Raw genomic sequence first — 25,275 nt, forward strand, 5'->3', positions numbered from 1 at the left:
GCTTGGATGGAGGAGGGGGAGAAACGGGAGTTTGGAGGGAGGCAGAGAGGGGAGGAGCTTTGAGAAAGGGGAGGAGGGAGGAGGAAAGGGGGAGGAGGCAGGGAGGGGCTTGGATGGAGGAGTGGGGAGGAGGGAGGGGAAGGGCTTGGAAGGAGGAGGGAGGAGGAAAGGGAGGGGCTCGGAGGGAACAGGGAGGAGGGGAGGGAGGGGCTTGGAGGGCAGCAGGGGAGGATAGGGAGGGGAGGTGGGGCGGGGCCTGGAGGGGGCGTGGAGAAGGCAGCCGGGGAGGGGCTTAGGGGGAGGGGTGGGGAGGAGAGGAGGGGCGGTGCAGAAAGGAGGGGAAAGTGAAGAGAGGTGGAAGCGGGAGGAAAGCGACGTAGGATGGAGGGAAGGAGGAGAGGAGGGAAGGGAGCGTAGGGAAGACGACGGATGCGGAAGGAGGGGGCGGCAGGAAAGGACAGGACAGCTGTAGGAAAGCAGAGGGGGGGGAGGGGGGGAGAGGGAGGAGGAGCGGAGGGGGCAAGGGGGAGGAAGGAGGCGCTGGAAGGGCCGCGGGAAGGGGGGCTGGCGAGGAGCTCCGGGAGCGGAGGAGGTGGGCGGGGTGGGGAGCCGAGGGGGAGGGGTAAGAGGAAGATGAGGGAATGAAGAAGGGAAGGAAGGGAAACAGGGTCAACAATCCTGAAAAGAACGAGGAGGTGATGGGTTAGACCTGGGTGGGAGCAGGATCTCCGGCCCCGGGTGCGCCTGGGTTCGGATCCCGGCCAGGACTCGTTGGACCTCGCAGCCGCGGTTTTCTCACCGGTAAGGAGTTACGAGTAAGGGAACCTACCCCGCAGGGTTGCTCAGTGAGTTACACGAGTCCGTGCCCGCGGCGTTCTCAGAGGGGAGCTCTACGAGGACCCGCTAGATGAAACCCCACAGCAACGACAGCACCAACAGCAAGACCGCACTCCCGGCTGTTCATTAAATGCCAGGGACTGTTGCAAGCACTTGGCGGGGGTTAACCACTGCATCCTTACCGCGTGTCTCTCAGGTGCGCCTCTTGCCCTATACCTGGATGACTTTGCTGCTGTCACTGATGGGGCGCGTGCTATGTGCCAGGCCCCCTGAGAGACTCTGGACACCATATAATGTCCTTTAACTGCAGGAGGAGGAGGCTTAGGTGTAATGAATTTGGGAAAGGCCACAGGACAGGGTCAGCAAGATGCGGGTAGCATGTGGTGGCGTTTTTGTCTCTACTTGGATCTAAGCTAGAAAATCCTGGAATTTGCGGAGAACCGATGGGCAGAGCCGAACTCACCTGCCCTGGAGGCTCTGCCTACCGCCCCACGGGCACCCGAGTGGTCCTACAATACCTCTTCCCAGGAACTGGTGTTTGTTTGTTTGTTCTGTTTTGTTTTGTTTTTCATTGTTCTTTCTCTTCTCTGCCCCTTGGCTGCCTTTCCCTTTTCCTTTTAAATTTTTCTCGTTTTGGATATTAAAAATGGCGCTTCTTTTCTTTTCTTTTCTTTTTTTGCAGCACCTGCTATCAAGAGTCAGACTCTGTTTTCCCAGTCCTTGAATCTGTGCTGTCTGTGTGGCTTGCTTTGACCAATAGAATGTGGCAGAAACGATGCCGTAGGATTTTGCAAGTTAGATCTTCTGATTCTGTGGGTTTTTTCCCCCCACACCACCAAGCAATTCTCTGACACTAGCTGGGTGTTGGAGACCCTATCTACCTAGAGGAGGTGCCAGTTTGAAATAGCTAACTGGTGTATCTTCCCAAAGTAATTTCCCTGTTCGCACTCTCACTGCCAATGTGTAAGAATGCCTGTCTTAATTACTGCCCTGCCCATCATGGGCTGTGGCCATGAGCTCCCGAATTTTGGGATCTTAACTACATGGAAGAAGGTCAAAGTGTGAGAAGGTCAAAGTGTGTGTGGGGGGGGTGGCGGTGAAGACTGCTCATTGTCCACCAGTATCTTGTTTCAAGTTCTTCCACAGTGTTAGAACCCCTAAGTTTTAGCTGCATTTCCCAGACTCCCTTGCAGCTAGGTGTGGCCTTGTGACTAGGTTCTGCCCATCGAGGCGCCTCTGGTGGGCCCAGGTGAGAGCTTTCAGGCAGTGCACTGCTGCATTCAGATTCTGGGCTTGCCACTCCCTTGTTAAGGAACCTAGGGAAAGTGACTTAATTTCTTTACAGCTTAGTTTCTTCATCTGTACACTGGGGATAAGGGATAGTATCTACCTTACAGTGTTGTTGTGAAGGACAAATGGAGTCGTACGGCGAAGCATTGAGAGCAGGTCTTGGCACATAGGCTCTCTTCCGTGTGGTCACATTATCATTATAATAATTTTATTATCACCTCCTAAGGTTGATGTAAGGTTTAAGTGCAACCCTGCTCCATGCCTATTATCGGAACAAGTCTCCCTAGTGTTTATTGGTCTCTCAAGACCAGGGAGAAATATTGGGAGGGGATTATATCCATCCATGTACCATCCATCTACCACCCACCCCCCCAGCACCACCACTCCGGGGAGAGGGGGCGGTCAATGGATTTTCCATTTCCTTCATCATGGATACTCACTTGCCCTGTAAATATTTCCCAAAGCATGGACATTCATAAGAAGAATCTTCCTTTTGCCCAAGTTTCTTTAAAGAACTGCCTATGGGGATGGGATGTTTACTTAAGGGTGATCACCTGCTTCACAGAGAGGGTGAGAGGTGGGAAAGAAGTGGAGGAGAAGGAGAGGCAGGTGCGAAGGTGGCATTTTTTCACTGCTGAATTTAATGTCACACAGGGAAGTTGGTGTGAGCAGAGGTGTGTGGAAAGGGGGAGGAGATACTTGGGTCAAGAAGGAGCCTGAGTTTTTTTTTTTTCTTCTTCTTCTTTCCTCCTTAGCGGTGGGAGAGAGGCCATCTAAGAAATAAGAAAGTGGATGCCTAATACAGGAAAGTACTTTGATTTACTGCATCCGCTGATAAGCAGGGACCTCAAGGGACAGAGGCTTCAGGGTGAGCTGGGAGTCATTCCTTCGAGAAATATCTGAGCACCTCCTCTGTGCCAGACACGTTCTAGGAGCTGGGAGTTCAGCAGTGAGCAAACCAAGGCTCCTTGTCTTATGGGTCCACTAGTGCTAATTTCTGAGTGCGATCAGAGGTAATGAGGGGGAGAGTGAGGGGAGGCTGCTTCGGCTTTGGAGTCAGGGAGGATCTCTCTGAGAAGGTGACATTTGAGCAGAGCCTTGATGAGCAAATATACGTAGTAGCAGCATGATTTCTGTACAGGTTATTAATCTATTGAGGTGCTTCTGTGAAAGCTGGTAAATAGTTGACGGGAGGCTCCTGACCCTACTGCCTTGTCCCGTCCTAGAGATCGCCAAAAGGGTGCTAGCTGTCCATGATTAAAGTACTTAGATTAGCTCCTACTGCTATGCAGGTTGCTGATTTATTGAAATTCTTTAGTGGGAGAGACAGAACAGAGGTACTGACCCTATCTTACCTGAAACTGGGACCCTCATGTTTCCTTTCAAAAAAGTAATGATGGAATTATATAAGCCTACAGGGTAGAATAGAAAATAAGACAGTGTGCCTCCCGTGCATTTATTGCTCATATTTCTTTTTTTAGCATGTAGGGACATGACTTTTATTTTAAAAGTAATTTTTAAAAAGATTTATTTATTTTTAGAGAGAAAGTGAGCAAGCAGGGCAGAGGGGCAGAGAGAGGGAGAAAGAGTCCTAAGCAGACTCCGGACTAAGCGCAGAGCCCGACTTAAAAAGTAGTTTTTAAGCCACCATACATCTCGTGTCGACATTGTGTCCAGTTCTTTTTTTCATTTTATCCTAATCCTTTAACAGTTTACCTACCTTTGTACTTTATTTCTCATTATTCACTAAAGAGCTTATTTGATACAAAACTCAAAGGAAACAAAAGAATATATGACAAAAAAAGCAAGGTCTGTCTTCAAACACTGGGTTCTCTTATGGCAACCATTACTTGGGAGCCTTCAAGAGATGTTGTCCATGTACATACACCCACCCCCCCATCTCATCGGATCCTAACAGGGCCAGCAAAGAAGGGAATCAAATGGTAGGACTGTCTTTCCCTTAGCTGGTGGTCGACATCCAAGGGAGGGTTTCCACGGTAATCAACCATCTTTCACAGATGGAAAGAAAAGACAGGTTGGCTGCCCACGAATGGATCTGGGATCCTCTCTGGGGGAAGAGGACTGCTGTGGAGACCCAGAACAAAGACTGAACAAAGTAGACACAGCCAGCCATGGCCCAGCCCCCCTCCCCTCAGTAATGGACAATCCTGGGGTGAGCCTGGGGAGGGGAGGCACCTCTCCTGGTGTTGAAGAACCTCCAGAAATAGTCTGCCCCATGAAGCAGGACAGGGGCAGGCTCTAGAGCCAGTCTCTCAGGTCTGAATCACAAGTCTGAGATTTACTGGTTGTGTGAGCCAGGTGACTCAGTTTAATAGCTATCAGAAGGTGTTGGGAATCAGGGGTGAGCAAGATCATTCACATCCCATCTCTTGGAGGGGGACTCACCTTCTCCAAATCCCTTTTTAAATAGTATTATTTTATTTTATTTCTGGACAGTTAATAAGTAAACACATTTTCTTTGTCAAAGGTCAAAACATATTAAGCAAGACTTCCTGCTGATCTCACTTCGTCAACCCTAGCCCTCTGCTCTAGAGGTGAGTAACTGGTGGTTTTGGGGTGCACTGGGAGGGTGCTTTTTTTTTTAATGTTTTATTTATTTATTCATGAGAGTCAGAGAGAGAGAGAGAGGCAGAGGCAGAGGGAGAAGCAGGCTCCCCGCCTAGCAGGGATCCCGATGCGGGACTTGATCCCAGGACTCTGGGATCACGACCTGAGCCGAAGGCAGACGCTTAACCATCTGAGCCACCCAGGCACCCTGGGACGGTGCTTTTTGTTCTCATGTACAGATGTGTCTGTGCCCATAGAAACAGGTGCAATTTTTGTGTGCATATCTGGGAATGCATTGATTTTAAGCTTCACTTTCCTTATCCATAGAACGATATCCATAGAACAATGGCTAATATTACCCATCCCATAATAACAATGCCAAATATATATAGGTCTTTTACTATACGCTATTATTACTGAATAAGTTGTAATAAGTATATATACGCTATTATTACTGAATAAGTTGTAATAATTAAATCTATGTATCATATTTCTTTGATGCTAAAGTGCACTTTTCTTTTTACATTCTAACATCTCTGACTTTAAAATATGCCTTCATATTGTCAGTATTTTAGGATTTTAACTTTTTATCTTGTAAGCAGTGCATGTGGGAGCAAAACATGTCACATTCATGGAAGAAAAATTAGTTTGCACCCTGAGATTAACCAAATCTAACAGGGCCTCCCTGTCTAGTCCTGATCCCCCAATCATAAAACACTTCTGTAAACCTGTAATCCGTGGTAAAAAAACTTAATCCCTGAGTTTTGCCATGCTGAGACTTGAAGATATGTCTTCTGGCTGTGATCCTCATTTAACACAACTACTGGTGTTTGATCATGAATGAACAAATGTAACCTCGATAAACTTGCTAATCTTGTGAGCCTTTTCTCTTAAACACCAGTCGTGTTTTAAATTTGCCAAGCCTTTACATACACATCTATGCATCCATAGAAAATATCCGACATTGTTTTATATGTTTTTGGGTTTTCATATGAGTGATATCAGACTGTGTCTGTGGTTTTCCAGCTTGCTTTTTTTCCATGCAGTGATGTGTCTTCAAGATCTTTCCATATCAGTCCCCAAAGATCTATTTTGTTCTCTAAAATGAAGGTAAGAACATTACCCAACTAACAGCATGCAGGAGGGCGTGTATTTCTCTAAGCAGACTTGGCAACTCTGCCATTTTTCTGTTTCACCCCAGAGGGCCTCCCCACCCCCACCCAAGTGACTAAATACTTCAAGGTTTTAGGCAACTAGGTGCATTTTCTCACTTCAATCATCTGTCTTTTCCCCTGCAGAATGAACTGAAGAATTCTCAATAGTAACGAAATAAGAAGGTCTTTGGTGACAGATTGCCCTGGGTTAAATTCTGGCTCTTTACAAGTTGAATTTGGGTCTTTTCCAAGAGATCTGAGGCTTCCAAATGATCACTCTCTAGAAATAACCTTAATGTCTCCTAGTTGGGGGAAAGACCATGTAGCCACATAGTGGGATTAATTCCCTGTGGTTGTTTAAGTTTTTTTAAGTTTTATTTATTTACTTGCCAGAGAGAGAGAAGGAGAGAAAGCACAAGCAGGGGAAATGGCAGGCAGAGGGAGACTGGGATCATGACCTGAGCTGAAGGCAGATGCTTAACTGACTGAGCCACCCAGGCGCCCTCTCTCTGTAGTTGTTTAAAAGAGTAAGTAGATTCTTTTCTTTGTGGGATGATCCTTGCTGACAGGATTTCTTGCTTGATGCCATAGTCCTGTCCTCTGGGCCACAGCCAAGGGACCAGAGTGCGGAACAACAGATCAGCGGCCCATGGAATGGTCTCATGGCAGAGTTTTGCTCAATAATGACTCCATGATGTTAGATGACTCAACTGTGCAGACCATGGGCTGCATCCAGCCCACCTATGTGTTGGTTGAGTTCACTCATCTTTTTAATTTAATGAGTTGCCATCATTAAGATACTGGGATATTTTATGTTTACGAACATCACTTTTCATTCACTCAACCCTTAAAAAGAACATTCATAGAACATCTGGGATGTGTCAAACAATGTTCTAAGTGCTAGAGGCCCAGGGATGAATTAGAAACACACAGTCCCTACCCATCATAGAGTCTACATTCTAGAAGGTGAGGCAGACAAGAAGCAAGAAAAAAAAAAAATATATATATATATATAATGTAATGAGCTCCAACTTCTTTAGAGAATTTGGAATATCAAAACCTACCAGGCCAACAACTCCATGAGAAGACAGAAAAGTAGGTAAGAGTCAGACTTCAGTGACTCTTGCTGATCAAAGTGTTCATATCAGAGGCTTGCGCCTTCCTGCCTCTTGAAAAGGTGTGGAAATCATCCTCTTAGGGGAAGGGGATATGCCTCAGGCATCCTGGATGTTCCCTGCAATGGCCAGCACATAGTGGGTGCTTTATGAATGTCTGTCTCTTGAGTGATATGGCCAGATCTTTGGGAAAAACAAACATATTCATTCATTCATTCATCCATCCCACAGTGGCTGGATTTTATGCCAGGGACTCTTTGTTGAAGACTTTGGACAATTCAAAACTCACATAATTCAAGATTAATCCTAACAAAAGCTCTTGGCATGTCTCTTCACTAGCTAAAGTGATAGTATAATAACAAGCATAGTTTACAATGTACACAATTGGTCATATTCAAACGTATGGGTTTTTTATTAAAGGAATTTTAAATTGTAAAGCTTCTTCTCATTTCAAAAAATGCCCCCAATGCTCATGATTTCAAATGTTTATAATTTAGGTTAGCATAAAATATAGCCATGCTAGTATTTATATAAATCTACAGTAATATCCTTTTTGTGACCCCACCTCATAACATAAAAATAGGGTCTTGCCAATAATTCACATATGCTTATATAGCACTCCCATTTTCCCCCAGCCCAAGGTAACCATGAGCCTGAATCCTGGGCACTTTTCCCTTGATTTCCTTTTTGTACATTTTTCCCCTCAGAGATGCTCTGGAAACTCTGCATTAATAATTCCAGTCAGGTTGTAGTCAGGCCCTGCTGTCCTAAGAGCCAAAGTTGCCTCTTAAAAATGACTCTGCAGCTATGGTGAGCACTGTGAATTGTGTAAGACTGATGAATCACAGACCTGTACCCCTGAAACAAATAATACATTATATATTAATTAAAAAAATGACTTTGCAGTTTTCTCCCTCATCTGCTTTCATCCTGAGCTCCCCACAGCCCAGAGAGCTTTGTTTCAGCCAACAGCAGGGCTTTTCCCAGGCAGACTAGTTCTTTGAAGAAGAGAGAGAGGGAGAGAGGGTGAGGGTGGCAAGAGAGGGAAATGAGGAGGAGGGAGGGAGACAGAATCAGAGAGAGAGGGAAGGAGGGAGAGGGAGAGAGACAGAGACAGAGATAGAAGTAGAGAGGAAGAGGGAGGGAGAGGGAGAGGCAGAGAAAGGGAGGGAGAGAGGCAGAGAGAGAGACATGCATACATAAAGAGACAGAGATAGAGGCAGAGAGAGAGGAAGGGGAGGGAGGGGGAGAGGGAGGGAGAGAGAGAGAGAGGCAGAGAGAGAGACACAGAGAGAGAGGGAGGGAGGGAGAGAGGGAGAGAGAGGCAGAGGGAGGGATAGAAAGAGGCAGAGAGAGACACACACAGAGACAGAGATAGAGGCAAAGAGGGAGACAGGTAGAGGCGGACAGAGAGACAGACAGAGGGAGGGAGCGAGAGAGAGGGAGGGAGAGAGGCAGAGAGGAAGAGCCCTCTCCAGCTAGTCCGCCTAGAGATTCAGCACCACGGACAGCTCAGGCCTGACCGGTTCAGCACCGCGGACAGTGTCAGGAGCCCACTTCTGCCGCTGGCTCTGCCAGATACATGTGTTCTTCTCTCCTCCTCCCTTTTCCTCTTCCTCTTCTTCTTCTTCTTCAAAAATTTTATTTCTTTATTTGAGAGAGAGTGAGCAAAAGAGAGCAGGAGCAGGGGCAGAGGGAGAGGGACAAGCAGACTCCCCGCTGAGCAGGGAGACCGATGCAGGACTCAATCCCAGGACCCTGGGATCGTGATCTGAGCCGAAGGCAGACACTTAACCGACTGAGCCACCCAGGTGCCCCTACGTGTGCTCTTCTGAGCATTCCTGGGCCCACTCCACAACCCTCACCGCCAGAGTTTCTGAATGCTGATATCTGGGTAACACAGGTTCTCCTGGTGTTAACCTCAAAAAGCACAGACATCAAATACTTAACATGCCCCAAAGAGGGTATTCTGGATTTTCTCACAGACAAAAAATGTGGGTCCTCCTCACTGCATTCACTATAGGGCACTTAGTTGTTCAGGCTCAAAGTCCAAAAGTCTTCCTTCCTTCTTTCCTTTCTCCTACCTCTCACATACCGCCCATCAGGGAGTCCTCTCAGCTCCATCTCTAGAGTGTATCCTGAATCTGTCCACGGCTTTCCACCCCTACTGCCCCACACCACTCCAGTCCACCATCATGTTTTGCTTGGTTTATTCCAGCAACCTCCTAACTGATCTTCCCATTTTACCTCTTGCCCCTTCTGGAGTTTTTCCCACACAACCGTTTCAGTCATGCCTTGAAAATGTAAACTGATTATATCACACCCTTCCTCAATGTCCTTCCATAGTTTCCCAGTGCAGCTACCAATAACATTCAAAGATGTTGCTGTGGCTTTCAAGACCATGGGAGGCTCTCTGATCCTATCTCCCATTACTCTCTCCCTTGCCTGACCACTCTGGTCACAGTGGCCTTTCTTGTTGTCTTGGCACCCCGAGCAGCATCTGCAACATAACAGCTGCTTAATAAATATTTGTTGGATTGCTTAATGAGTGAGTGAGTGAATGAGTGAACACCTAGCATTAATTTGTCTTTTCCCAGCTACTCATGGATCCCCAAAGAGATGTCAACAGTACTCAACTCCTGATCAAAGAGCAGTCATAGGTACTGGTCCAGGGTTTGAGAGCTGTGTTGCAAGTCCCCAAGACCACCCCCAGGTTTGATGATTCACTAGCAGGACTCACAGAACTCATCATATAGGCATCCTCATGATGATGATTTATTATAGTGGAAGAGTATGAATCACAGTCAGCAAAGGGAAAAAGCTCATGCACATGACACATCTTCACCTTTCCGTGGCCTCATGGTAATCAGAGTTTACTTCTCCACCCTTCAACTCGCCATGAAGAGTGAAGATGTGTCACAGCTAGGGTGATGGTGAATTGGGGCCAATAATTCAATCTACCACATCAAGTAGAAGCTTCTAGCTATGATTTATTAATTTTTATTTTATTTCCATTTCCAGGGCGCCTGGGTGGCTCAGTTGGTTAAGTGTCTGCCTTCAGCTCAGGTCATGATATTAGGGTCCTGGGATGGAGCCTTGTGTCAGGCTCCCTGCTCAGCAGGGAGTCTGCTTCTCCTTCTCCCTCTGCCCTTCCACCCACCACTCAGCTCATTTGTAAATAAAGATCTTTGTGGGTCCCTGAAAAAAAAAATCTAAAAATTTGGTGTAGCTTCCAGGAGAGCAATTTGGCAGGTAGTGATTACACTCTAAAACTTGAACAACAGTGATAATAATAGCAACAATTAGGCACTGTTCTAAGCACCATACAAGCCTGGTTTATTTTTTACCTTAACAGCAGTCTTGGGAGGTGGTAAGCAGAATGAGAAACCGAGGCACAGAGATGCTAAGCGACACACCCAAGGACACACTAGTAGCAAATGGCAGAGCCAGCCTCCGACCCCAGGCGGTCTGGCCTCAGGGTCCCAGGGGCTGCCACACCCCTGCCCCAACTCCTCCCTCCTCCCTCCCACCCTGACCCGGGTTTGCGGAAGAGGGCATCACCAAGGAGCCTGAGAAAGTTGTTGGCCTTGGCGCGCATCTGCCGCTAGGGAAGTTGGGCATAACCTCCGTGCCCACCAGCGGGGGACGGACGGCTCATCCCACTGCGGCTGACCCAAGGCGGGCGCAGCACCACACCTCCAGCAACTTCACCGCAGCCGCGTCATCCTTGTGCCCCTCCGCTCCTTTCCCTACCCCACTGCAGGCTCCGGCTCCTCGGGAGGGGAGAGGGGAGGCGGCGAGAAGGCCGCCCACCCTCCCCACCTCCCCCCACCCCCCCCCCTCAGCCTCCGCGTCTGCGCAGCTGCGGTCGCCGCGGCTCCAGCTCTGCAGTGCCGGGACTGGGTCTGGTTGGGGAGGGTGAGTCCTTCGAGGGACCCCCGCGGGCGGGAGGCGGGCTTCGAAAAGGGCGGGGGGCGCGGGCGGCGACCGGGAAGCGCGCACGTAAATGTGTGCGAGCGCGTCCGCGTTTGGCGGTGGGATCGGAGGCGTTCCACGGTGCGTGTCCAGGGAGGGGGTCCCCCACTCCATCCGCTGGGAGAGGGCGGGGCTGGGTCCGGGTCGGGTCTGCCCCTGCGCCCAGCGCGGGCTGCCCGGCTGCGCGTGCACGGCAGCTGAATGGCGGCCTCCGCGCGAGGAGGGGAGTGACCCTGCGTTGCGCGCCCTCGTGGTCGCCGAGGACACGTGCGCCCCGGTCTCGCGGGGGGTCTCGGCGTCGCGTCCGCCCTCCCGGTGCGTTCAGCACGCCGCGTCTGTGCGTCGCGTGTCTGGGCGCGCGCGTACCGCCCTGCGGCGGCCGGGCGCGGGCACACGGGCACTGCGGTCGGACGTGCTGCGCCCCCGCCCAGCTCCGATTCGCTGTGTGGCTGTGAGGACCCTCACTGCCCGTAGAATGGGCGGAACAGGGTCTGCCGCGGAGAATTAGGGTGAGGGTTACAGTAGGAAAGGCTTGTGCGTGCGCCGCGAGGCCCGACACCCTGGCGCGCTCCTGGGAACGCGGCTGCCAGGGTTACCGTTGCGGTGGCGGTGGCCCGTTGTTGCAGCCGCTTCCCCCGGGGATGACCCGTCGGCGATTTCGCCGAGAACACGGAGGCTGCGAGGCGTGAATGCCTTCCCACCCCTCCCGCCCCCTCAGGTTTCTCTCTGTCCCTCCCCTCCTCCCTTCTCCATCCAGCCAGATACAGCCTCTTGCGACCTGGACCCCCAGGCTCTTGTCCTCTCCGTCGGTCACTCTCTTCCCTGGCCTTCTTTCCCCTCAGTCTAAACACACGATTACAGCTCATGTTAAAAACAAAACATAACCCCCTACTCCTGCTCCCTCACGAACTTTTCCATCAAGACCAGTGGGTTTTTTTCTTGGAAAACGTTTATGCTTACAGCCTCCTCTCGCACCCTCTACATACTTCCCAGCGCACACCGAGATTGCAAACTAACAGCCCACAACCTGCATTAGTTGACTCGCCGACATGTGTCCTCCTTTGAAACATCGGAAAGTATTTTAAAATGTTGAAGATCATCTAAACCTGTAGATTTCCAGTGTTCTCCCGTGAATTCAGAAGATAGACCATGCGCCCACGTTTTCACCGGGCAAGTATTGGTTGGGCTTCCTCAGACAGGGACCGGATCTCTCCTTTGCCACAGTCCCCACCACACCCTATCACCTCTGCCCATCCCAGGCATCAGCTGGCATTTGCTCACGTCCTCCTTACAATAGAGAAGTATTTCTCTAGACCCATATTTCATTTTCACTTTCAAACAGTGAAGTAAAAGCAGGGAGGGACATCTTTATCTTTTTAGGTCTATCCCAATTTTGTGATCTGCCGAGCTCCTGGAGGTTGAACCTTGCTGCTGGTATCTCTGTCTGTGGCAGCACCAGGTCTGCGGCTCTGTTCCTTCCTCTCTGCTTGCTATCCTCCTGCTGCAGGAGAATGTGAGCCGCTGAAGGTGTTGAATTCATCTGCAAATCCCCAGTACTCAGCACAGGTCTCGCCCAAGGTTCTGGCTGAGAAATGCTTTGAAGAAGTCATTTACGTTCAAGCACTCATGGGTGGCAAGAGCTAACGGGGTCCCACAGGAAGTGATGTCTCATCTCAGCCCTGAGGTATGGGCACGGTTCCTAGAAGCCAACACAGAGGGGCAAGGATGAGCCAGCCAGAGGAAAAACCTGTGTGTTCCTCCACTCGTCAGGTACTCACTGTGTATGAAGTCTCCTTTGGTCTCAGCAGAAGCCTCACAATGACTCGGTGAGGTAGCCGCTGTTTCTGTCGACACCCCCACTTTACGAATGGGCACATTGAAATGTGGAGAATTTAAGTGGCCTGCCTAGGGTCACACAGCGAATGCGTGGCAGAGCCAAAAATTCACGCCTTGCCAGGCTGGCAGCCGTGAGCATCCTATTACCACCATTCTTCCCCCACCTTCAACTATTCTGTAAGTCGTCTCAACAGCACCCACTCTACCATTCCCCTATTCTTTTTCCTTCACATCCCTTCCCTTGTTCCTCTTCTAGCATTTTTATTTAATCCCTGTGGTAGGCAGAAAGATGGTTCCCCAAAGATGCCTACGACCTCATCCCCAGAACCTGTGAATGTGTTGATACAGGGTGAGGGCTGATTAAGGTTGCTGATCAGCTGACTTGGAGGATGGGGGGTGATCCTGGATTCTTCGTGTGGGAGCAAAACAATCACGAGGACCCTTAAAAGTGGAAGGGGCAGGAGAGTCAGAATCACAGTGGTGCAGTGTGAGAAAGACTCAAGTGGCCAATGCAGGCTTTAAAGATGGAGGAAGGAGCCATGGAGCCAAGCAATGCAGGTAGCTTAAGATACTGGAAGAGGCAAGGAAATCGATTCTCTCCCAGAGCCTCCAGGAGGAATGCAGCCCTGAGACACCTTGATTTTATCCCAGTGGGACCCATTTCAGACGTCTGTGCTGCAGAACTATAAGATAAGTTCGCATTGTCTTAAGCCACCCAATTTGTGGTAATTTGCTGCAGTAGCCCTAGGAAACTAATACAATATCTAAAGCATCCTTTCAATGTCAGAACTTTATGAACATTGATATTGAAGATACCGCAGAACCAGGTTCAAGCAACACAACAAAATACACACAATGTGCAACTCTCAAAACCAACATTTATTCACATATATACCGAAACAGGCATGTGCAGCAAACCACAAAGTTCCATGAAATTTAAACAGTTTGTATTTTATTTTCGTTTTCTGTTTCAGTGAGGTCTAAAACACACAGAGCAATGGGCATGAAGTGTCCAGTTCAGTGAAGGGAGAGCTCAGTGAATTTGTACAAATGTCTTCACCCATGGGACCACTACTCAGATCAAGATATAGAACATCTCTGGCACCCCGAGAAAGTTCCCCTGCCCCTCCCCCTGTCCCCAGCCCAACACAACCAATAATTGATACCAACATTGATTTCTTTGCCTGTACCACACTTTTTTATTTTTAAGGATTTTATTTATTTATTTGACAGAGAGAGAGAGATAGCGAGAGAGGGAACACAAGCAGGGGGAGTGGGAGAGGGAGAAGCGGGCTTCCCCGCGGAGCAGGAGCTGGATGCGGGGATGGATCCCAGGACCTGAGATCATGACCTGAGCCGAAGGCAGACGTTCAATGACTGAGCCACCCAGGCGCCCCGATAAGATTTTTTTTTTAAAGATTTTATTTATTTATTTGACAGAGAGAGAGATAGCGAGAGCAGAAACACAAGCAGGGGGAGTGGGAGAGGGAGAAGCAGGCTTCCCGCGGAGCAGGGAGCCTGATGCGGGTCTCGATCCCAGGACCCTGGGATCATGACCTGAGCCGAAGGCAGACGCTTAATGACTGAACCACCCAGGCGCTCCTTCACACTTTTTTTTTTTTTAATTAATAAGATCACACATGTGTTCTCCTTTGTGTCTGGCTTTTCTCACTCAGTTTAATACATATATTTTTAGATTCATCCATGTTATTGCATGTATCCTTTTTGTTTGTACCCTTTATTTCTGAGTCATACTCCATCATATGAATAAACTGTGGCTTACTTATCCATTCTCTTGTTGATAGACACCTGGGTTGTCTGTGAATATGAACAGCTGTATTTTATGAATACAGCTGATAGCAACATTTGAGTACAAGTGTCTGTGTGGACATGAGTTTTCCTTTCTCTTGAGTGAGTATCTAGGAGGGAAATTGCTCGTTCAGCTTTAGTAGATGTTTGTCAGATAGTTTTCCAAGTGGCTGAGCCAACATACACTCCCACCAGGACCCCTGAGTCACTGCAATTTTAAAGTCTTTTCTCAATGAATTTTCAAAGGGAAACTTTGTTATAAATGGAAAGCCACTATCCGCCCCCCCCCTTTTTTTTTAACAGTATTGAGGGTAACCATGAAAATAAGCACAGGAAAACAAACCAATATCCTTACCTTCTGTCTGGATACTTTGAGCAGGAAGCCGCTTGCTCTCTCTTTGAGAGAGAGGACAGAGGGGGAGGGTGTGAGGTGTATTCGCATCAAACACAGACTTTTTCCTTTTTCAGCGGAACCACCTCACATCCATTAGGATGGCTACTATCAAAAAACCCAAGGGTGCCTGGGTGGCTCAGCTGGTTAAGCATCTGCTTTCAGCTCAGATCATGGCCCCAGGGTCCTGGGATCGAGCCCCGTGTTAGGCTCCCTGCTCAGCGGGAACCCTGCTTCTCCCTCTGCCGCTCCTCCTGCTTGTGCTTTCTTGCTCTCCTCTCTCTCTCTCAAATAAATAAATAAAATCTTAAAAAAAAAAAAAACCACGCAGAAAACAACAAGTGTTGTTGAGGATGTGGAGAAAAGGGAACCCTTGTGCACCGTTGGGAACGTGAATTGGTGTGGCTGCTCTGGAAAACAGTGTGGAGGTTCCTGGAAGAAACTAAAAACAGAATTGCCCTACGACCCGGCAATTCCACTGCAGGGCACATACCCCAAAGAAATGGAAGTAGGGTCTCAGAGAGATATTTGCACACCCACATTCATAGCAGCATTATTCACAGTGGCTACAGCATTGGATGGACAAGCAAATATGTGTTATTCAGCCTTAAGAAGCAGGGAACCTCAGACAGGAGCTCCACCGTGGATGAACCCTGACGACATTATGCAGCGTGACCTAGCGAGGCACCAAAGGACAAATACTGTGTGATCCCACTTATGTAGGTAGCTAGGGTAGTCAGACTCCTAGAGATGGAAAGTGGGATGGTGGTGCCCGGGACTGGGGGCTGGGCGTGGCGTTCAATGGGGACAGAGTCTCAGGTGTGCAGGAGTTAGGAGGTTGGATGGTGGTCGTGGCCGCAGGGCACTGTGAATGGATTCATTCAGTATCACTGAGCTGCACACTGGAAAATGGCTAAGATGGTGGGTTTTGTGTTAGGTGTATTTTAACTCAAATTTTAAAAAGTAATTTATTTTGAGAGAGAGGGTGTGAGTGGGGGGAGGAGCAGAGGGAGAGGGACAAGCAGACTCCCCGCTGGGCGCAGAGCCTGTCCCGGGCTGGATCCCAGGACCCTGATCACGACTTGAGCCGAAATGAAGAGTCGGACGCTTAACCCACTGCGCCACCTGGGCGCCCTTAACTCAATTTTTAGAAAGAAATAAAAGAGGGTACCGAAGAGCGGGGGAACCTTGCCTCGGTGGGGTTCATTGTTGTTTAGTCCCGGGTGCGTCTAGGATCACCTCCTGGGCTGTCCAGGAGGAGGGAAAATGTAGGGATGGTGGTGGTGGAGGCCTTGAGGCCATGTCAGGAGCCTGCCCTGCACCGCTGTGTGGAGCATTGAAAGCATCCTGACCAGAGGGGCTCTTGAGGAGCATGGACTGGGGAGTGCGGCGAGGGAAGGGGATCGGCAGGGTCAATGGCAGAGTGGGCCAGAGGGTGAAGACAGAGGGTGGAGAACAGAGCGGGGCAGCATTTTCTAAGACAAGAGCAGGTGCGCTTAGTGGTCTGCTGGATGTGCAGGTGACGAGACAAGTGGACAGTGATGCCTGTGGACACTGTTGGGGACGATGGTGGAGCCCGGGTCAAGAGCAGGGGCCCCAGGAGGCAGGCTGTGCTGGGGGCTGGGGACAGAGGGCACCGGTGTCTGGGGAATTGCATTCAGATTTGGGTTTCGAGGGTTTTGAGCTGCCCCTGTCCGCAAGGAAGACCTCCGTGATGATGAGTAACGTAGAAGCAATGAGCACATTCTGCATCTCCGTAGTGTATGTGTTAGTTTCTGATATGAAAGCATTTCAGAGCTACTCACGGGCACAGGGATACCCCTGAGAGCCACATCTCCCCCTTTTCCAGGTTCAGAAATCATCCTTTGTTTGCTCTGACCCCCTTTTGTCTGTCCTTCTCCTTCACTGTAGAAGTATTTTATTTTATTTTATTTTATTTTATTTTATTTTATTTTATTTTATTTTATTTTATTTTATCTATTTTTAAAGTAGGTTCCACGCCCAATGTGGGGCTTGAACTCATGCCCCCGGGACCAAGAGTCATGCTCTACCCACTGAGCCCGCCAGGCGCCACCGCAGAAGTATTTTAGAGCAAATCTCAACCATCATGTCAGTTGACCCTTACACACTACAAAAACATCTCTAAAAAAATAAGATGGATATTTTCTTACCTGTCCATAAGACCATTTCCACACCCAACAGAAGCGATGAGAGTGCCCTGACGTCATCGAATACCCAGTCCATAATCAATTCCCTTGATTGTCTTTAAAAAGTTTTTTTTATTCTTATGTTAATCCCCATACATTACATCATTAGTTTTAGATGTAGTGTTCCATGATTCATTGTTTGTGCATAACACCCAGTGCTCCATGCAGAATGTGCCCTCCTCAATACCCACCACCAGGCTAACCCATCTTCCCACCCCTCTCCCCTCTAGAACCCTCAGTTTGTTTTTCAGAGTCCATCGTCTCTCATGGTTCGTCTACCCCTCCGATTTCCCCCCCTTCATTCTTCCCCTCCCGCTACCTTCTTCTTTTTTTTTTCTTAACATATATTGCATTATTTGTTTCAGAGGTACAGATCTGGGACTCAACAGTCTTGCACAATTCACAGCGCTTACCAGAGCACATACCCTCCCCAGTGTCTATCACCCAGTCACCCCATCCCTCCCACCCCACCCCCCACTCCAGCAACCCTCAGTTGGTTTCCTGCAATTAAGAATTCCTCATATCAGTGAGATCATATGATACATGTCTTTCTCTGTTTGACTTATTTCACTCAACATAATACCCTCCAGTTCCATTAAAAAGTTTTTTTTTTTTGTTTCACACCAGGTTTCTTTGACTCTGACTCCAAACATGGTCCCCACATGCTTTTGATTGTTCAGTCGCTAATGTCTCTTTGACTCTAGACTATATGCCCTGTAGTTTCTAAATTTGATATAATAATTTTTATTTGTATAAAACTAATTAAAGAAGAAAATGCTTTAAAAAGCTTTTATTTTCCCTATACCAAGAGAATTTACTCCTTTAAAAAAGATCACTATTCACGAGGGCCGCCGGTAAGTTAATATAATGCAAGGTTGATAATGCGGACAGATCTCTAGAATAAGAACATAAACCAGATTTAGGGTCTCAAGGTAAAGGGTAACACAGTGTAGTCCAGACAGCTCCTTGCAAACAACCTCCTGAAGTTTGGGTTGACAAGATCTAGAATGAGAATACTAAAGAACATCTCATTTTAAATTAGACTTTTAACCCCTCACCTGGGGAATGCTTCTCGGTTTTCTTTTATGCCAACAAAGGAGAAAGTTGGGGCTGCTGGAGGTTGGTGGAAAGACTGTGACCCTTTTCTCTGCAGCCGGGGGGAATCTGGGGGCAACTCTGTCTTCCTAAAACCTTCTGGCTGTGTGCTTTGGGCTGTGGAATGAACCTGTGTGTGAATGTGTCGCTCTCTGGCCCCCACCTCGAAACTCCTCTTCTGTTTCTTGCTTTATTTGTCTCTGGGGCACTTATCACTTGGCACGCCGTCTCTCCTTGCCCAGGGCCCGCTAGAATGCAAGCCCCCACGGGAGCAGGGAGCCTGCTTCCATCACTGCTGTGTCTCCGGCACCTACAGATGGTGCCTGGCACACAGATGACACTCTGTAAATATTTGTGGAATGACGAAATGTTTGTCAGCCCCCCAGGTTCTGAATCCTGTGCCCAGGGAACCCAACGCGAGCAGGAGGAGGACGAGCGGCTTGCCTTGGAAACTCTCCATCCCAGGAAGATGCAGAGCCTCAGGCCGGAGCAGATTCGGGGGCTGCTGGAGCCCGAGAGGGCCAAGACGCTGCTTCCCCGGGAGAGCAGGGCCTGGGAGAAGCGTGCCGCCCTCGCCAAAGACTGGGTGGCTGTGGAGGTTGGGGCCACCAGCTGTGACGGTGACGAGAAAGGTGAGGGGCTGGCGTCCCGTGGGCGGTGGGGGGAAGGTTGTGGCAGAGCCTCTGGAAAGACACAACACTCATCCCTTCACTCGTTCAGTGGACAGATATTTATGGAGCCCTGTGTCCATCAGCCTTTGCTGGGTAGCAGGTGGCCCCGAAACTTAGTGGCTTATAGCAACAGTCATTTCTCTGCTCAGGATTCTGCAGGTCAGCATATGACGCGGCCTCAGGGGACAGCCTGCATTTGCCCAAAAATCCACGGTGAGCTGGCTGGGGCAGCTGGTTGACCTCACTCGCGGGTCTGGCTGGTTTGAGGGTGCTGACTTTGGGCTCCTTGTCTCCTGCAGGCGAGCCCAGGCGTATTCTCCTGAGGATGGTTGCAGGGAAAGGGAGGGAAAACTTCAATTCGCAAGCACTTTTTAAGCTGTCCTGGCCACCCCGTTGCTCACAGGCCATGGGTTAAAGTCAGCTGCGTGGTCAAGTTCAGTATCACGGAGGGAGGGGGCTGCCCAGGGGTGTGGACACAGGGATCGGTGAACAAGTGGAAGGCCATTTGGAACAAAAATCCACCACAAGCACCTACTATGTACCAGGTGCTCGGGATCTAGCCGCAAACAAGATGGCCCCAGTAGAGCTGGTTTTAGTGGAGAAACAGACAATAAACAAGCAACGAAATAAAAAGAAAAGCAATGTCTGACGAGGGTTCCAAAGACAGTAAAATGGGATGACTGACGGGGAGGGACCCAAGTGTGGTCAGGGAGGGCGAGAGAGGCAGGAGAAGGGGTCGTTTATTCTAAGAGCCGGCGGAGACACGGGGGAAGACGGTAGAGACCAGCCGGGGCCAGCAAGTGATGGGGCGTCTCGGAGACCGCCACAGAGCATATGTTAGCTGAATATTGGGAAGCCACCAGACGGTTTTGCAGAGGAGGAAGACAGGATCTCATTTGTGTTTCAAGAAGATTCTGCCAACTCAGTGGCTCTCAACCAGGGGCCATGTTGCATCCCACCTCCCCTCCCCAGGGGACGTTTGGCAAAGTCTGGAGTTTGGGTTATCTGAATGGTGAAGGTGCTACCGCCACAAAGTGGGTCGAGGCAATGCTGCTAGGCAGAGGACAAGGACCCACCCTACGAGGCCCGGGACCCACCCCCACTACGAGGAGTTACGCAGCTTGCAAGGTCAATGGCGCCCAGGTTGAGAAAGCCTGCATCCAGCTGTGTGTGAGGATGAACTGTAGGATTAGGAGGTCGGAGTGGAAGCTGGGAGGCCAGATAGGAGTTTCCTGCAACCATCTGGGAGAGAGGTGACCAAGCCCACATGTGGCAGTTGGTGGACATAAGAGATATTGGGGACACATCTGGGAGGGAGAATCGGAGTTCTTGCAGAGATTGGGGACACATCTGGGAGGGAGAATCGGAGTTCTTGCAGATGGATGTGCGGAGGGGAGGACAAGAGAGATTCCCAGGATAACTCCTGGGGTTGGGGCTCAAACAGCTGGACCAAGGGTGGGACCCCTGAAAGGCTGGAGCTTCTACTTGGGGCGGGGTCTTTCCTTCTCCCACAGGGGACAAGCAGGCCTGGGACGGAGGTGTGGATGATATGGGTGTCAGTTCTGGTAGTGAGGAGGAGGTTGGGGGGCTCCTAGCGGAGCCTGGGTGCAGGAGGAGTGGAAAATGCCGATCTTTGGCCTGACCCCTAGTTCTATCCAGCTAAGGGGTGAGAAGGTTGTTGAAGTTCAAATATGAGGAGATGTCTACACTGGTGGCTGGAAGCTGGGCAAGCCTGCTTCATCCTGGCTTAATTCCACATTTTTCCTCTGCTCCCTCACTCAGTTTTTGCAGGAGGCACGTAGGGAAGGGACAGTTTTACCCATTTGACAGGTGAAGGAACAGAGGCTCAGGTGGCAGATCACATCAGGTGACCCACTTTAAGTCTTCTGGGTAATGACAGAAACAGGATCAGAATTCAGGTCTCGTATTCTCTCTGCACCACCTGAACCACGTGGGCCAGAATGTGTGTGTGCACGTGAGTGTGACAGGAAAGAGAACAGGGTAGGATGCCAGGTGGGACGAGCAGGCAGAGCCCTCCCTCCCACCCCCCAGCTGCCCTGGTCACTGACTCGTGGTCCTGTCTCCTGTGCTCAGGTCTGTCTTCTCAAGAGCCTGGGCTGGCCCAGGAGTGGAATGCGGTGGAGGGAGATGACGAGTCAGAAGACTCTCAGGTAAGTTGGGGGTTCCCTCCTCTTTCCCAGATGCCCCGCCCCACAGATCTCAGTGGGTTGTCCATTCCTTTCCTCAGCTTGGAATTTCCCCAACCAAGCAGTGTCCCATGGGAAACAGGACATAGTCTGGTGGTAGTCAGACATGGAGTGGAGGGTCTCCATGTGATGTGGCTCTCCCTCCACACATACCCGCCAACCCTTCACTCATAAACTCAAATTAGCCATTCATTCACCTGTCTCCTCATTCATCTGCCCAACCTTTCATTTGCCTACTCATCCATATACGCATTCCATCCCTCCCTCCGTCTGTCTGTCCATTCATGTACCTCCTCTATCTCCTTATCCATCCGCCCACTGATCCGCCCGTCCACTCACCCGTCTGATCATCCACCGACTCATCGAACACCCATCAACCATTTACTCTCCTCTCATCCACCCAACCTTTCATTCGCCTGCACGTCATGCATACATCCAGTTACCTGTGTACTTACCCACCCACCCACCCATCCATATGCAGTCACTCCACTCCATTGCCATATATCCTTGTAGACGTTTTTCCCCTTGGAAACTGAGACTAGTTGGGATTTTTGTGCAAGGGATTTGTTGAGGGTGCCGTGCTCTCAGGAGGAACCTGTAGGTGGTGAGGAAGCTGGAAAGAGTGAGACGGAGTTTAATTGGGGTCCAGCCTGGGCCCCATCCCATGGGGAGCTCTGGAGCAACAATAGTCCTCATCCTCCTCTGAGCCAGTGGGGAGCCTGTTATGTCCCTTCACTGGTATGGACGACCTCCCCTGTGATTCTCTAGGGGAATTTGCCGGAAGGGGGCAATCATAAATATAAGCGCTAAACCATAGTTAGCAGAAACAGAGGGGCCAGCACTGTTTCTTGCCTGGCACAGAGTATGAGCTCTGTAAATATCGCACAGCAGTTGGAAGAGCGACAAAGGGGAACCAGGTGAGGCAGGGTTGGGTCTATTATTAGTGGTACGTAGTGTGTGTGTGTGTGTGTGTGTGTGTGTGTGTGTGTGTAAAACTTCTGCATTGCAGATGACCTGTATTTATTATGCTTTCTTAACTTTATACTCTGCTTTAAAAAGTTGCCATAAATATTTCTAATGAAGTGCACAGATCAGTGAGTATGTATACCAACACCCTGATGGAGATATCAAGCACTGCCATTATCCTAGAAAATTCCTTCATCTTCCTTTCTAGTCTCTCTCACTCCCCCACCCCGAGGCAACCACATTTCTGATTTCGGCTCATATAGATTAGTTTTGCCTATTGTTGAGCTTCGAATAAATAGAGTCCTACAATAACTCACATATATTTCTTAAAACCCAAAAAAGAGATTATAGCAAAATTATTATCCTGCCATTTGGTGTCTTCATAATAAATATTCTGGATAACTTTCCATATATATATTTATTTAATTTATATATATATATTTTTTTTATTTACTTTTTTTAAAAGATTTTATTTATTTATTTGACAGAGACAGAGATAGCGAGAGCAGGAACACAAGCAGTGGGAGTGGGAGAGGGAGAAGCAGGCTCCCGGCTGAGCAGGGAGCCCGATGCGGGACTCGATCCCAGGACCTGGGATCATGACCTGAGCCGAAGGCAGACGCTTAACGACTGAGCTACCCAGGCGCCCTTTTTAATTTACTTTTTACAGCTGCCAAATATTTTGTGGTTGGTATGCTGTGTCATACCCATTTCCTCAACTGATGAATTGTCAGATTTTGGTGTTGTGATTGCCACAGAAAAATAAATATTTGTCAAGTTGTCCTATTTTTCTATAGCATGAATTATGAGGAACTTCATAAAAATCTGTATGTTCTGGTCCTAGCCAAGATCTACTGCATTAGAAAATCCAAGGGAGGAGCCCCGATATTTGAAAAATATCCTCCAAGTTTTTCGGAGGCTTTGCCAGGTCTCAGAGCTGCTTAGGTTGAACATTTCATAGTATATGCTCCATCCATTTCTCTTCTTTTTCAGGATTTTTTTTTCATGTCGCCACTGCCTGGCTTTCCAGATAACTCCCTATGTCATATCCATTCCCCAAACTTTCCTGATATTTTAAGACCTGTTGCACTCTACTCATCACTATTTTGGAGAAGAATTGTCACCATTAACCGTTTTGTCTTCCCATCCTTCATCATGGTATGTCTTTCTGTTCCTGCGTTCATTTGACAAAGATTTACAGAGCTCATACTCTGTGCCAGGCAAGAAACAGTGCTGGCCCCTCTGTTTCTAATATTTGTACTTTTTTTTTTCTCTGTTCCAGGGCTTTGTGGAGTGGTCGAAAGCTCCACAACAAACGACCATAGTCTTGGTAGTGTGTGTCCTGTTTTTGTTCCTGGTTTTAACAGGGATGCCTATGATGTTCCACATTTAACTACAGTGATGACGACTGTTCTGAAATAGATGCACTGTTTCTTGTTAAGGAAATGTCTTGGTTAAAAATCAGGAATAGGTTATTAGCAAATGCCTTTTAAACATCTATCAAGAAAAAAAATTTTTTTTTGTATTTAACCTTTTGAGGTGAGGTTTTGCATTATGGTATTTCATTGAACTTAAGACATTGTTGATTGTAAAACACATATTATTTTATATACGACTGAGAAAGGAAAATATGCTGCTTCATCGTAAGATGCCACCAACCGGAAGATGCATCCCTGCTCCAGAGAGGACGAAAAAATGTGCAACTTGGGATTGATGAAATCTGGTAGACTTCTTAATATCACATCATCTTTGTAGTCTTAGGATCATGGTGCACCAGTCTTTCCAGACCCTGAATTGTACTTCATGATATTTTATGTATGACTCTCGCCTCTCTCTTCATATGTAAGATTGGTGCTATATTTGTCACGTTTTGGTAACATGGCCAGACTTGCATCATAGAAGGACGTCACTTTTATTGTTGTCTAAACCTTAGAATAGTTTCTGTAGCTTAAGAAGTATCACTTCCTTGACATTTTGAAAGAATTTACCAGTAATCAGGGCCTGGAGCTCTGGGGAGAAAGTTTCAGCTAAATTCTTGGGGGGCTTTCTCAGTTTCTGCCCATGTTATCGGTTTATGAATACTTTTTCCTTCATTAATTTTGGTGATTTATAGCGTTTTTGGTTTTTTTTTAATGCCCTAGGAAATTCTTCATTCCATTGAACTTTTCAGATTATTGGCTGAATTATGAATACTATTCTATAATTAAATGAAAAACTTCTCTTTATTTTGTTCTAACCCCTTTCTTCCTTTCAACTTCTGTTTGTGGTTGGCCCACTATTAGATTTATCGAAGTTTTACCTCATCTACGATTACTTTTCCAAGAACTAGCATTGGGATTTATTTATATCCATATTTCTCTAGTTTGTAATTTGTTTTCCATTAATACGTATGGGGTTTATTTATTTTTTTTTATTATTTCTATCTCTTGTCTGTTTTTACATTGAGTAATTAATTCATTTATAATCTCTTCTTACAAAATTATTTGCTAAACTAGTGTACTTAATAATAAATGTACTTCTCTGATTGTAGCCTTGGCCACATCTTAAAGTTTGGTAATTTGTGTTCTTGTTTATGTTGTTGCCTAAATGTTATATTGTAGTGTTTCTACAATATAAAGAGTACTTTAAACTCAGTGATCAGGTTTATTTAAAAATAGTTTTAATGATTTACTGCACAGTGAAAATGTGGCCTCTAATATATCTGCTTTCAACACCCTTTTAAAAGCTTTTATTGTGGCCTGCAACACGTCCAATGTTTGTACATGTTTTATGGACATTTAAGGTGAATATGTATTTTCAGTCTGTAGGATTCGAAACTCTACATGTCTGTTAATTAACTCAGTCTTATCAGTTATATTGCTTAGATTCATGTGTTATTTAATTCTGGCTCACCTTACCTGTCAAAAACCAGTAAGGTTATGTGAAAATCTGTTCGTATGACTGTGTTTGTCAATGTATTTTTGTAACCTTTGCTTTATGTATTCAGCCACTGTGTCATCTGCTGCACATAGTTACAGCGCTGTTATGTCTTTGCCAATTAAAGAATACATGCAAGACACTAAGCACAATACCAGCAGACGGTAGCCACGCAATAAATGTTAGTTAAAACCTGATTCTGAATCCTTTGTGAAATAGAAAATGATCGTCTTTAAAC

At 47.9% G+C, this 25,275-nt stretch overlaps 1 protein-coding gene across 2 annotated transcripts; it reads left to right on the forward strand.

The window, feature by feature from the left end:
- The first annotated feature begins 634 nt into the window (after positions 1 to 634).
- SMIM17 (small integral membrane protein 17) lies at positions 635 to 25,275 on the forward strand. 2 transcript variants are annotated; one of them, XM_034986386.1, is made up of 7 exons: positions 635 to 801; positions 4,616 to 4,682; positions 5,742 to 5,805; positions 18,656 to 18,909; positions 21,043 to 21,119; positions 23,115 to 23,279; positions 23,404 to 25,275. In XM_034986386.1, the coding sequence occupies exons 4-7, from the start codon at positions 18,747 to 18,749 to the stop codon at positions 23,512 to 23,514; spliced, it is 516 nt and encodes a 171-aa protein (XP_034842277.1). In that variant the 5' UTR covers positions 635 to 801; positions 4,616 to 4,682; positions 5,742 to 5,805; positions 18,656 to 18,746; the 3' UTR covers positions 23,515 to 25,275. The 2 variants fall into 2 exon arrangements, with proteins under 2 accessions (XP_034842277.1, XP_034842276.1); XM_034986385.1 differs by lacking the exons at positions 635 to 801; positions 4,616 to 4,682; positions 5,742 to 5,805 and having other exon boundaries at positions 17,800 to 18,909.

The sequence above is a fragment of the Mirounga leonina genome, unplaced genomic scaffold (genome assembly GCF_011800145.1).
Source record: "Mirounga leonina isolate KUSES-001 unplaced genomic scaffold, KU_Mleo_1.0 Mir_376, whole genome shotgun sequence".
Lineage (NCBI taxonomy): Eukaryota > Metazoa > Chordata > Mammalia > Carnivora > Phocidae > Mirounga > Mirounga leonina.

Excerpts from the sequence above, each read along its gene's own strand:
- SMIM17 (XM_034986385.1), top strand. The coding sequence starts at position 18,402 with ATGAACCTGTGTGTGAATGTGTCGCTCTCTGGCCCCCACCTCGAAACT. Across the intron at positions 18,910-21,042 it reads CTGTGACGGTGACGAGAAAG|GTCTGTCTTCTCAAGAGCCT; the intron begins GTGAGGGGCTGG and ends TCCTGTGCTCAG. Across the intron at positions 23,280-23,403 it reads TCTTCCCATCCTTCATCATG|GGCTTTGTGGAGTGGTCGAA; the intron begins GTATGTCTTTCT and ends TCTCTGTTCCAG.